The sequence below is a fragment of the Astyanax mexicanus genome, chromosome 5 (genome assembly GCF_023375975.1).
Source record: "Astyanax mexicanus isolate ESR-SI-001 chromosome 5, AstMex3_surface, whole genome shotgun sequence".
Lineage (NCBI taxonomy): Eukaryota > Metazoa > Chordata > Actinopteri > Characiformes > Acestrorhamphidae > Astyanax > Astyanax mexicanus.
The window spans coordinates 40867172-40881672 of NC_064412.1; the positions used below are offsets into that span (position 1 = coordinate 40867172).

Below are 14501 nucleotides of genomic sequence, written 5' to 3' on the forward strand. Positions count from 1 at the left end.
GTGAATCTCAAAAAAGTTAAATATTATTGAAAATTAGTTTATTTCAGTAATTGAGTTCAAAATGTGGAACTCATATATTATATAGATGTATTACACACAGAGTGATCTATTTTAAGTGTTTATTTATTTTATTGTTGATGATTATGGCTTACACCCAATAAAAAAAAAATTAAAAAAAAGTGTCTTAGAAAATTAGAATATTATATAAGACCAACTGGTACTTTGGCAGTGTGTCAAGTCTTGCTGGAAAATAAAATCTACATTTCTCTCCACTCTTCCTCCAGACTCTGCTACCTTGATTTCTGAATGAAATGTAAAATGTACTGATGATCAGTGATGGTTTGGAGAGACATGTCATCTGCTGGTGTTGATCCACTGTGTTTTATTATCAAGTCCAAAGTCAGAGCAGTTTTGTTTTCCCACAAAATCTTACAGAACGTTATGCTTCCTTCTGCTAACAAGTTTTATGGAAAAGCGACTTTCATTTTCCAGCAGGACTTGGAACACTGCTCACACTGCCAGAAGTAACAACTGGTTTTATATAATATTCTAATGTTCAGAGATACTGATTTTTGGGTTTTCACTGGCTGTAAGCCAAAATCATCAACAATTAAATAAATAAACGCTTAAAACAGATCACTCTGTGTGTAATATATGAGTTTTACATTTTGAACTGAATTACTGAAATTAAGTAACTTCATGGAAACACCCATACAGACCCCATATGATCATCTGGGTTGTTATATCTTAATGTTATTCACTGAGAATATAAACACAAAAACATACAAAGATTAAATGGGTCATTCAATGCAAACGTCCATTTTTGTGTCCCTGGACTTTACAGATATACTACACTTATATATGAAATAAATGAATTCTATTCTCTTTATCTATTTTAACTATCTATTGTCTGTGATCTGTAAAATAAAGCAGGTTGTAATTTTCTCATTTAGCTCATAAGCTCATTTAGTGCAAAAACAGAATATAACTACATTAAATGACATATTGTAGCTGATATATTACACAGCATGTGTTTTGATGTTCAGTTGCAGCCATTATGTAAAATGCTTATTTCATTCAAAATGTCAGTGGTGTTACAGTCACTTAATGCCTCCCTTTGGTACATAAGTGCACAAAATAGCTAAAAAAAAATTACTTTATTTAAGCTTTAAGCATATTCATACTGCCAATAAATTACATACTTTAATGTTAAAAATATTAAAAACTATAAGAAACATTTTGCCATTCCAAAAGTGGATGTTTCTGTAAAATGACCCAAAAAACAAACCTAAATACGAGACACACAAAAACACTGAGATGACATTCAACAGCTAGACAACAGAATTATCACACTTTCTGTGATTATTCCACAACACATATATAATGCAAGAACATGACACATCTCAACAATAGACAGGGAACACTGAAAAATGAATAACAATTCACTCAAAACAATTAAAGAGTGTATTAATTACACAAAGGTGAATACATCACAAGGTCTTAACATACAGTGGTATGCAAATATTTGGGCACCCTGTATCAAATTTCTGCCACTGTGAAAAGGGCGTAAAAAATGCCCTAAATTAACAAGAGGCCAAAAACATTAGTAGAACACCCAGTTCTCACATTACTACAGGTAATACAACTATATAAAGCAGCAAAAAACTGTCATAGTGACCTCCATATTATCCAGCTCAAAAGTGTGTAAAATATTGATATTTCCTAGGTTTTGTACAGATATGTTTTTTGTTTATTTTAGGTTTTCTTGGTTGTGCCCACACCAAAACTATGTTAATCACATTTTCAGAGATGATACACATTAAAAAAGGTCAAACCGATCCTGAAGATTCATTTTTAGTAACAGAAATTTTGTTAAGGGGTCCTTTAACCTTATTTTCATTTTTGCTGTTTTTTCTTTTTTAACTAATTTAAATTTGGCACTTGTCCTTTCCATGACTGGACGATTTGAAATGATTGATAGTTAAGCCTCTTGTGAACTTGTGATGCTGGAGATACAGGTGTTTGTGCAACAGTGCTGACACATACTCCACACACAGCCACAGCAGTACAGCTCACCTACAGATTTGGCATGAGTCTCCTTACTGCGCGACAGAAAAGCTAACACAGGCAGAAAAACAAGTGAAAAGCTTAGAACACACAGACAGACAGACAGACAGTGAGAGAGAGAGAGAGAGAGAGAGAGATAAAGGAGAAAAATATAGAAGCTACAGCAACATCTGGAGCGAGCAATCAGAGAGGCGCAGGTGAACCAACAGGAGGAAATTGGCTTTTGGGCTGATCTAATTTACCTCAGCAAATGTGATCAGTGTCAGTGAACAGAATAAGAGCTGTGATTTGTTGTGTAGAGCTGATGAGATTATTTGTAAGTAACTGAAGAGTGTAGACTGTGTACCTTGAAAGCGCATTATCCTTCCTTTCCCAAAGGGCATGGGCAGGTTCAGAGGGACGAAGTGCTCATGGTTACACACCACCCTCAGAAACGCAAACTTAAACTCGTACAGTGTCTGCAGGAGAGAGAGGGACACAGATATATAGAAGTCAGCTATAGATGTTGGAATCGGGAATGCATCATAAAAGGCATTACTGCCCACAGTGGACAGTGCAGGGGATGGTAATGATCGTCGTTATCCACACACACATATTCCACACTGCAATAATTTTGAGACAAGATAATGTGTAATGATCCCGAGTATAACCTAAACACCACCATGGAATATCACTGGGGTTTGGCCCAAAGGAGCTCAAAATTCTTTATAGGACAGTATAAAATACATAGCAATATACAAGCATAAGGGTAGAGAACAAGAGACAAACAAAATATAACGTATTTACCTATATATATATATATATATATATATATATATATATATATATATATATATATATATGGCAGTATAATTCATGCTTGTTTATTAGTAACATTACATTACTTGTATACCTTGGGATCTCCAGGAACAAAGCAGTTGATGTAGTTGTTGATCAGCTTGAAGACAAATCCTCGATCCATAAAGGTAAAACAGCGCTGTTGTAACAGACAGGGTTGAGGAGGTTACTATAAACATTTATTCCATTACTAATCACTGATTACCTGTTAAATATAAAAATACAGTACCAGTCAAACATTTGGACACACCTTCTTATTCAATGTTTGTATTTTTTGTACACTGTAAATTAACACTGAAGTCATCCAGACTATGAAGGAACATGATGCTCTTTGCTAACTTTAATCTTTACTCCTTGCACCCACGCCTAGCATCAGAGTTCATGAATAAATCTACACTGAAGGGTATGGTGGTCTGGAAGTGAAGTTTGTTCAGGTAGATTTCTGGTATGTTGGTATTTTGGCGGCAAAAAAACAGAGGTGCGCCACTGACTGAAATAAACCTAGACAACAGTCAATCGAGTCCATTCCTATCTCAGATATGCAGATGCGCCATACACCCTCTGTGCATGCCCAGCACGCATACCCCCCTGCTCATTAAACACATGTGCAAACCAAACTTTTACCTCACCAATAAGCTAAATAAAGAATAAAATAGCATTGCTTTTCCCTTAAATGGGCTACAGTTGTACCTTCACAGCGTGAGCACGCAAGTCATTATGCTCTGCTGAGATGCACACTTAAAAGCGCTGCCCTGTTAGGAATACAAATGCACCAAATTCAGAGCTCACCTGCCTCTTACAGGAAATGACAAGCAACACACTTATTGATTTATTTCATCGTTACGACCAAAACACATCCATGATTAATTCAGGGAATTAGTACATGGCTTTTGTCCCTAATGATCCCAAAGACACACCAACATGCCCAAAATTAAGCTGCACAATCTGCAATTGACTGGTGCACTTTAGATTGCTAAAATAGGGCTCTTGGTCTTTCTTCTCTTGGGCAGACCTAAAGAGAGCCAGTTTCATCATAACATTTTTGACTGACCTTTATTTATTAAAGTGTTTCTTTTCTTTACTTGAATTGTTCTTGCCATAATATGGATTAGAGCATTACTCAAATAAGATTATTCACTGTGTACCAGCTCTACCTCTTCACTACGTTACAACTGATGCTCTCAAACACATGAAGAGACAAGAAATTCTAGTAATTAACTTAATTATTAAGTTCAGCACAGCTGTTAACTGTGCAAAGCAAGTTACTTTGAAGATTCAAAAATCTAAAACATATCCTGTTTTATTTAACACTTTTGTGTTTACAATATATATATATATATATATATGTGTGTGTGTGTGTGTGTGTGTGTACTTTTATATTAATCTACAACGCAGAACATGTTTAAACACTTTTTGTATGCATGTATAATACATAATTATATTTTATTATATTAAAATTACACAATCTAATTCATTTTCAGGATTTTTGGATTATTTGTCTTTTTAAGGCAGATTTACAAATGCAAAGCTGGGAGAATGTTTCCAGCTGGAAACCATAATTTACATTGGTAATACACTGATAATCTTTTCTTTTTTCATTTGCATTTCTTTTGCAAGATGTGGTGAATACACACTTTCCCAGTGACCAAATGTTTAGTTCCTTTGATTAGTCTAAGTAATAGCATAGATCACAGACAGTTAGAGCATTTAGATTGCACTTTATAATCTGATTAATGCTGAACAACAAGTTTATCAGTGAGACAACCAATGCAGAGTTTTTTTTAAGACATAAACATATATAAAACCCATACTTTACTAAAATCTAAATTTAAATCCATACTCAGATTACTGAGCTAAAATCCAGCTCTCTGTCAATTTTTTTTATTATTTATTATCTGATTATCAGCCTTTATTCTGATCTAAGAAACCAGTGTAGCAGTTTACATACCTACTTTAATAATCTGAAACTGCAGTGATCTGATTACGAAACAGAGTGCATATAAACACACTCAGTGTTCCTGAACATCTTTTGAGACACAAGCAATAAAACTCTATATAAATCTATAGAATCTGCTCCAGTAGCTGAAAGAGAGAAGCAGTAAGACTGGACTCACCTTGATGAAGACTGCCAGGCTGTGGTTGGCATTGCGGGCAGCGTCCAGATTGTCTTTGTATTTCTGAGTGATGTGTGGCATCAGCATGTTCACCAGCGTCTCCACAGCATGGTGGAAGGAGGCAGTAAACCGCTGATTCCTTGAAAGCTGGGTCAAACAAAGCAGCATATCTCAAGCTTAAACACAACATAAGAATAAATAAAAATGAATAATAATTATAAAAAGCATAGAGCAAAAAAACTACTGTATTATTCACACTATAATGCACATTAAAATCCTTTCATTTTCCCAAAAATCACCAGTGCAGCTTGTGTATGAATTTTATCAGTCAGGTTGTAAGGAGCAGTAAAGCCACTTTGCTGAAGTGCAGCTTTATAAAGGAGTTTCAGTTTAGTTCTTCAGCACTGAGACTGGAGCAGCATTAGCATTAGCTGCTAACCGCTCTAAGCACCAGCTTTTTCGCCATTCAGAGGTGATTATTATCGGCCTGTAGCCTGTTGCAAACCTCGCCTACCACTGCTGGAGCAGCATTAGCATTACCCACTAAGCATTAGCTTTTTTGCCATTCAGAGATGAGTATTATCGGCCTGTAGCCTGCTGTTAACTCAGGCTAGCACTGCTGGAGCAGCATTAGTATTACCCGCTAACCGTGCTAAGCGCTAGTTAGCTCTTTTGCGGTTCAGAGGTAAGTATATTGGACTGAAGTCTGCATGTTTACTGTGTTAAACCAAGCTAAGTGTGACAAACTGTTGGTTATTAGTGCCCTGGCTTACTGGAACACTCATGATTCCTCAGTATAGCACTGTCAGGCGGCATTATCCACTAACCACAGCTAGCCTTAGTGGAAATCTGGAAATCTAAGCTTACTGTAAATAAACCGAAGTGCTTTACTCACCCAAATGAACTGATTTCAGAAGAGAAATCTGTGTAGATTAACATCCAGTGCTTGTTTGATTTTATAAGAAAAGTTTTTTTTGTTTACTTAAGCTTAGCTTAGCTTAAGGTCTCATCTGCTGAATTAGCAGTAAAACATGGCAACAACCCTGTTCCTTACTAGTGTAGCATAATGCGCCTTATAATTCAGTGCGCCTTGAGTATTAAAAATAGACCAGAAAATAAATGTTCATCAAAAGTGCGCCTTATATTTCGAAAAATATGATACTATAGATATCCAACAAGTTATATATGTGTAACTTTATATGACAATTTATCAAAGAAATGTCTGCTTGGCAACTGCTTTCCAAAGCCAGTGAGAGAAATCTAATGTAAGTGATTTTAACAGTTTAATTAAGGAAATTAACGAGTACACCATTAAGAGAAACCATTAATTGTTTTTACTCACTTTCACTTTTCCGCTTTCTATTAAATGCTGGGCCATGGACTTTACTAAGGCCTCAAAGAAGTACCAGGAGTACTGAAACACAGCAAAAACAAGACTTTATCTATGACCATAAACAAGATTTACTTCTAAGATATTCCAAAACTCCACACATAAGAAAAGATTGAGACAGTAAAGAAAATTCAGCAGCGTTTCTTCCATTTCTGATCCCACATACAAAACATACAGCACAGCAGCAAGATCCATCGTTTAACAATAGATGATAGAACCACATGGACAAATTGGATGTTGTCCTAAAATGCAGAAAATGATGTTCATCAATAAACGAAATGAAGTTGAGCAGACAAAACATAAAATATCTTTAGTTCATAAAATCAAATCATCCAATTCAATAAATGTAAAAGGAAATGAAATTAGCATTAGCATTTTTCATGCTGTCCTAACTTTTTCTGATTTGGGGTTGTATGTGCATATAATAGGTTATATAAAAGAGTACCTTCAGGAGCTTGTTGCTGGTGAGGAAATCAGTAGAAGGCTTTAGGATGGCGGTCATAGCTTTGGCCAGCTCCTCATGCACTGTCTTACCATTACTGTTGGAGGCTGAGTAGCACTCTGTCTTGAACACAAACTGCAGAAAAGTGACAAAGTAACAGTCAAAATTAATTATATTAAACCAGTAATGTCTCAGTTTTAATTCTTATAAACACAACATGTGTAAAATGTATGACCGATTTATATCAGATAAGAAATCTCAGTATAAATGACTGAAATGGAAAAGCTACTTGATTTACACACTTCCCTCATCTCCTAAAACATGTATTATTCACAGTGCAAATGTTTAGCCACCTCAGCACATTACTTAAAATCATTTATCTCAGGCATTAGAAAATTACAGGTATTGCCAAACAACATATTACTAGAACAGGTGAAAATAAACAAAAATACAGTTAAACATAACAATAATTCTTATTTAATAATTCTTATTTTTAATATCTTATTCTTATTGATCTAAATATTTACCCGCATATTGATTCACACAGGAATAATATAAGTTGAGGTTATTTTTATGGCTCATTTTACACATCTTTACTGACGCAGGACACTGACACACTCCAAAAAATGACTGACATGAAGCATTCAGTGGACTGAACACAAATCACTGTGAAACTCTGCTGATAACTAAATATAAACTAAATTATACTTAACCCTCCTGTTATGTTCTGGGTCAAATTGACCCGTTTTAAAGTTTGAAGATATAAGTCAGTTTCAGTGTGAAACTTTTTCTGCTTGTCTTAATTAGTGTTCTTATCAACAAATAAAAAGAAAATAGTTGATCTTACATATTTACAACAACCCCCTGCAAAAACTAAAACTAAAACAACATTGCAATGTTATGTTTTAATGTTATATAAACCTATTGTGTTTAATATGTTGGTCTTTCAAAGTAAAAGTAAAAACAAGTGCATTATCCTAATTAAACCATTACCTGTTAGATATAAGGAACACCTTTGCATGAAATATTTACAGAATAATTAGTAATAGAGTTCGTAATTAAATATTCACATTGGTTTTTTTTTTAGGATTTTTTTGGTTTCCGACATCTTTTGGATAATTAAACATGAACCACATTCAAACTGACCCATTGCTGTCCCAGACAAATGAACATAACTACAGATATACTAATCCTGTCCACATAGGGCTTAAGAATCTTAATTTTACCTTCACATAAGACCTGAGGTAATGTTCAAGGCCCTCTTCATGACACTGCGCAACTATGTGCACCATCACCCTGTTGGAAGAATATATTGTAAGACATTTTTTGTTCAGTTTAAGGTGATTCAGCTAAAGGTCAGTGTGTGATTGTGCTATAGCCTCACCTGGTGGTGTTCACTGCCACGTCCTCATGACTGGTCGTGGTCAGAACACGCACCAGCTGGTTCAGAATAGTTGGGAGGAAATTGATCATCACATGACTTTCCATGGCATGAAGACTCTGAGGAAACATAAGCAATAGCAGGTCTAACTTTTCTAAGAGCAAGTTATATATGTGATAGGCTGATGTCTCAGTTAACGAAGCTTCTCTGTTTAAATGAATATGTAAAACACAACAATGACAAAGACTTTTTACCTTAAGGTACTTGACCAGCTCTCCCTCAGTGGCTTGAGCCTTCTGGCAATGATGGAAGAAATTATGAAGATGCTGATCCTGAGAAAACAAAATAAACGGATGAAAAGCCAGAAAGATGTATATATTTATTTAAGAAAATACTACACTGCGCACTATACTACTGATGTGTAGTTTATATTTTACCTGAGTGTAGACTGTGGACACCAGGTGTGTTGACACTCGGAACAGCGGGCGACCTCCATCCACCCATTTCACCTCAGGACCAGAGTGCTGTTATGGAAAAATACAATCATATATATACAGTTTATATACAGCTCTGAAAAAAATAAGAGACCACTTAAAATTATGAGTTTCTTAAATGTTAACACATGAACTGCTTGAATTTTTGCACCAGGGGTGAGATAAAGTTATTCAAAAGGAATGTGTAAGACTGGTGGAGGAGAACATGCCAAGGTGAATAAAAACTGTATTTAAAAACCAGGGTTATTCCACCAAATATAGATTTCCAAACTTTTGATTTTTCAGCCATCTCTCATTTTCTGCAAATAAATTCTCTAAATGATCATTTTTATTTGGAATTTGGGAGAAATGTTGTCTGTAGTTTATAGAATAAAACAACAATGTTCATTTTACTCAAACATAAACCTATAAATAGCAGAATCAAACAACTGATTCAGAAATGGAAGTGGTCTCTATTTGTTTTCCAGAGCTGTGTATGGAATAATTACTGCATGAGTAATTATGTTAGAGCTGGCAACAAGTTATTTAACCCTAACTGATGCAGTGAGTAGCTTCTCATTTATTAAACAACCTTGTGAAAAGATGTTAATCTGTTTTAGAAGGGTCAAATTACTGGCAGGCATCAAGCGAAGAAAACATCTATGGAGATGGCTGAAACTATTAAATTTGGGTTAGGAACTGTAAAACACATTCATAAACAGTGTAAGGACAGTGGAGAAACATCATCTTTGAGGAAGGAATGTGGTCAGAAAAATATCTTGCATGATGATGATCGGTGATTACTTAAACATTTGATTAAATAAAATAATAGAAAAACAACACTAGAACTCAGGGATATGGTTAATAGTGAAAGTAAGAGCATTTCCACACAAACATCATGATTGGAACTCAAAGGCTTGGGACTAAACAGCTGTGCAGCCTTAAGAAAATCACTTTTCAATTTGCTAGGGCGTATAAAGATTGGACTCTGGAGCAACAGAAGAAGGTCATGTGGAAAAAGAGAGGTGGTTGAAGTAATGTACTGTGGCGTGAGGAGGCGGGGGAGTTGTGGGTCCGCCGCACGCCAGAGCGCAAAGCCATGCCTGTCTCAGCTGGCCCGCATGAGGGCTGATTGAGCCGCCAGTTGAGACAGGCATATATACTCCGCCTCCACCATCATTTAAAAGGGGACTTGGACTGGGGAGCTGAGGGCTGAGGCTGCACTGACCTTTAAAACGAAGCTGAAGTTAATTTCTACGGACTCTAGAGCCCCATTGGGCGAGCTATGTTTGTTTAAGTTTATTCTGGGTGTGGTGGAGGGCATTTTCGAGCTAATAAAGGTATGATTTGAGTTAATTTACTCCCCGTGTCTGTGTATCTCTGTGTGCTTCATCCTTCCGGGTCACAGTGGTCACGCCCCTAACCCCAGGGGCCTACCACAGTACCCATTACTTCAATGGGGGGGGGGGGGGGGGGGGGGGCTATGATCTGGGTTTGCTGCAGTTGGTCAGGTCTAGGTTCAGCAACAGAATGAGGTTAGCTGACTACCTGAATATACTGAATATAGACCAGGTTATTCCATCAATGTTTTTTTTCTTCCCTGATGGTGTTCATCATATTCCATGATGACAATGCCGGGATTCATCAAGCTGGAATTGTTCACCACAGAGTCCAGACCTTAACCTCATTAAGATTTTTTGGAATGTGCTGCATCAATACAAAAAATAATTTAGCTCTGGACAGAAATATATGTTCTGACATTGCAGAAGCTTGTGGAAACAATGTGCGGCATTTTTTTTTAACCAAAGTAGGTTTATTTAGATTTTCAAAAGAAAACCCTAAAAAAATACATAAACTAAAACCTAATTTCCAGGGTATTTTAAATGAGCAGGAAAACACTAATTTCCTGTGGATTAATAAAAATGATCTTATCTTGTCTTCCTAAATTCGAATGTAGCAAGTTTCAGATGACACTAGGCCTGATCCTTTAATTGAAGGGTAACTGTGACACGAACACAGGCGTAATTAGATCACATTACTAAACTGACACCACACCTCTATTATTACCTCGACTTTTTGTCAAACATAAAGAGCTTAAAGCAATTACCTTGTTAAGCCCCTCCTGGCAGCTCAGGTAACCTGCAGGTAAGTTAGACGCTACAGAAATCTGCTGCTCACTCATGATGACCCGGCCATCTTTAAGCAGCGGCAGCCAGGCTGATCCCACTGAGAGAGAGAGACAGTGAGAGAAAGAGACAGATAGACATGTCATGTGATACACGTGACTGAAGGAAAATTAAGTCATTTTTAATGTTTTCTCTAAGGAAGGAATGGACGACTTCACCCATACCTCTCTCCACTGGCCCCCAGAAGTGTTCAGGGCAAGAAGAACTAACTAAATACATGGTTAATTAAATTTTTAAGCTTTACTCCCATAAATTCCAAGAAAATAAAGAAATCAGCATCTCTTAGCATTAGTTTAATAAGTCTTTACAACATGTCTGTTTTTAAACTAAAAGATAAGAGCTGTACAGGACTGGTATTGTTTGTTTAAGTACCTAAAACTGCATTTAAGCTAATGAAAATGAATGAAAACCTGTGGAAACCCATAGCCTTCTGACAAACTAATCAATTTTGTTTGTTTTTAGGCTATGCCATTAAAAGTGTCCTTCCACTAAAATCCACTTTCTTTGTTCTTTGTGAAATATAATAGGTTTATTTGAGTTGTATATGCATGCTGCACATAAAACACTACATCAGCCTCCGTTATCTGCAGCAGCTAGTAAAAGAAAATATTCAGGAAAAGCACAGTGTCTTCGTCAGCCCGTGAATTAGTATTCATGACACAGGCAGCACTGAAGCCATGCAGTGACACGTCTCCTCAAATAGGAGCTAACAGCACTAGGAACAACATGGCAGATTGTTCCTGTGTTATTTGTGTAAATAACAAATCAGTTATATGCTTTACCCAGTAATTCAGAGATAAGGAACAAATGGTTAGAATATGTCTATAGCACACCAACAGAGAAGTACGATTGAGATAGGCAGGGGTGTGTTTAGAACAGTTCTGTTAACACTAGTTAAAAGTAAAAATCCACCCCAGGGTTTTGCTCCAACTGCCTGGGCTGGATTTTTACTTTCCGAACCTGGACTACCCACCTCTGTGTGTTTACAGATGTTTACATAGGATCTCCGGTGGATTCTGCGTTTTACAGAGACTCTAAGACTAGGTCAGTGCCTGAACTGCACTTAACAGGGCATTACACATGTTGTAAAGTAACCAGGTGCCAGGTGGGAGTGTGCTGCTATACCTTGTGTCTCCACCATGTCCCTCTTCTTGGTGCTGCTGTCACAGCTGATGTGGTAGAAGGTGAAGAGCAGGTGATGCTTCTCGTGCAGCTGAGTGGGCAGCTCTATCTTGATCTGATACCCAGAACAAAAAAATTAATATCAATTATTAGGTATTTTTGGTGTATAAAAGTGCTATGTTGACGCTTGAGGAAATTTAATATTGCTATAAATCTGATCATGAAACCTTAACCTTTTAATAATTCCACCCTTTCTCTGTTTCTGGTCAGAAACCAGAAGCTGTACAGACCTCTAGATTCTCCCAGATCCAGGTTCTCCCACTTATAGTCATAAAGTCTTTATACTACATGCATATTCTGAAGGCAGATTGAGTATCTGTTCCTGTTCCACCTGGTTCTCACCTCATCATAGAACTCCGGGTTTTGCTGGTGATGCAGCACTGCTGCGTATGCACTCCTGCAGAACAAGGGTCCACCAGGACGGCTATAGATACACTGAAAAAACACACATGCATACTCAGATCCTATACATATAAACACATACTAGCACACTGAAAGGAAAACTTTTACAAAAAAAAAAATATATATATATATATATAAATGATGATTATGTATCCAGCCAAGACATGATATTTGACTATCAAGCAATTAATAATGTCCAATATATACAGTGGTGGTTGAAAGTTATGAAGCCAGTATATTTCAACATTAATATGATCTAAATCATTATCAGATTTTCACACAAGTCTTGCAAGTAGATAAAAAAGAACCCAGTTGAAACTAATGAGACAAAAATGTAATGTTTGGTCGTTTCCTATTGAGGAAAATTATGGGTTGTGTTTGCGGTCACACTAGATACTAAAAGCAACGGTTCACATACTTTTGCCACTCACAAATAAGCAAAATTGGATCATTTTTCTCAGTAAATAAATACCATGTATATATTTTTTGTCTTATTTGTTTAACTGGGTTCTCTTTATCTCCTTTTAGGACATTTCAGGAAATCTGATGATGTTTTAGGTCATATTTATACAGACATATACACAATTCTAAAGGGTTCACAAACTTTCAAGCACTACTGTATTAGGCTACTCAAACAAACACAATTATTGCAGAAGATTGAAAATGGCAGTTTAAAATTTACACTAGGTTAGATTTCTAAATGGAGTTACTTGTATGTGTAAGATTTGTGTAAACTATTACATACAGGGGTTGGACAATGAAACTGAAACACCTGGTTTTAGACCACAATAATTTATTGTCCTGACGGACAGTTCTGGTGGAAACAGGAGAGTTGAGGTGCACATTGAATTCTGCTGTGATTCGGGCAGCCGTGGTTTTATGTTTTTTGAATACAATCCGGGTTAGCACCCGAACATCCCTTTCAGACAGCTTCCTCTTACAGTGTCCACAGTTAATCCTGTTGGATGTGGTTTGTCCTTTGTGGTGGTATGCTGACATTACCCTGGATACCGTGGCTCTTGATGCATCACAAAGACTTGCTGTCTTGGCCACAAATGCACCAGCAAGACGTGCACCAACAATTTGTCCTCTTTTGAACTCTGGTATGTCACCCATAATGTTGTGTGCATTGCAATATTTTAAGCAGAACTGTGCTCTTACCCTGCTAATTGAACCTTCACACTCTGCTCTTACTGGTGCAATGTGCAATTAATGAAGATTGGCCACAAGACTGTTCCAATTTAGCCATGAAACCTCCCACACTAAAATGACAGGTGTTTCAGTTACATTGTCCAACCCCTGTATATTGTAAACAGAACGTTTGTTAGAGTTAGTATTTATTAAAGTTATTTAGAGTGTTCTGTTTAAACCTCCTAAGACCCAAACTCTTGCATGGCATGCTTTTATTATTTCAATTTGCTATTTGGGCTAATTGGAAATTTTTACATGATGTATTTCTGAAAAAAAAAATGATGTCCACTTATGAGGACTTTAGTTTTACATTTTGAAGTCACAATGAAGTCGCAATTGGTAATTATGTGCAAAACAAAAGAAGAAACAACAATTGTGCCCCTTTGAGCAATATGACTTCAACACAAAGACATAACAATGTAAAAAATCACCTATTGTATTTACTGTTCATTTAAATTTCTGAACAAAAAAACTAAAAACAAAAACTATAACTATAACTATGTGGACGGCAGGACCTGGGAGGTTAAGTTATCAATGGTTTTTGGTTACTTAAAATAGTGTTTCCACTGTTTAGCTGTTTTAGCAGTTTATTTACATAAATAAGACTGATGACAGTCTGATTCTATTGTTTGTTAGCAATGCTAGCCTTATATCTCCTGGTCTAAACTAAATAAATGATGTGTTTGGTACTGGTAGTTAAAATAAAATCTAAAAGGGATTAAAACTAGCACTTCAAAACCCTTTGTTGCCTGTGTATAAAAAGCCTACCTTGAGTGGCTGCGCTTGCTCCTCATCAGAATCCCTGAACTCCACACACACCGCGATGTTCCTCGCCT

General features: G+C 36.4%; 1 protein-coding gene across 1 annotated transcript in view; it reads right to left on the minus strand.

The window, feature by feature from the left end:
* dock9b (dedicator of cytokinesis 9b) overlaps positions 1-14501 on the minus strand; it is a 200715-nt gene that overhangs the window by 56275 nt on the left and 129939 nt on the right. Inside the window, exons 18-30 of the mRNA XM_049479075.1 lie at positions 14434-14499; positions 12415-12507; positions 12016-12127; positions 10812-10930; positions 8669-8755; positions 8486-8563; positions 8235-8350; positions 8077-8146; positions 6854-6985; positions 6361-6432; positions 5019-5165; positions 2960-3043; positions 2414-2525 (exon numbers count right to left, since the gene is read on the minus strand). Coding sequence (XP_049335032.1) covers positions 2414-2525; positions 2960-3043; positions 5019-5165; positions 6361-6432; positions 6854-6985; positions 8077-8146; positions 8235-8350; positions 8486-8563; positions 8669-8755; positions 10812-10930; positions 12016-12127; positions 12415-12507; positions 14434-14499 — 1288 coding nt within the window. The remainder of the gene's footprint in view (positions 1-2413; positions 2526-2959; positions 3044-5018; positions 5166-6360; positions 6433-6853; positions 6986-8076; positions 8147-8234; positions 8351-8485; positions 8564-8668; positions 8756-10811; positions 10931-12015; positions 12128-12414; positions 12508-14433; positions 14500-14501) is intronic.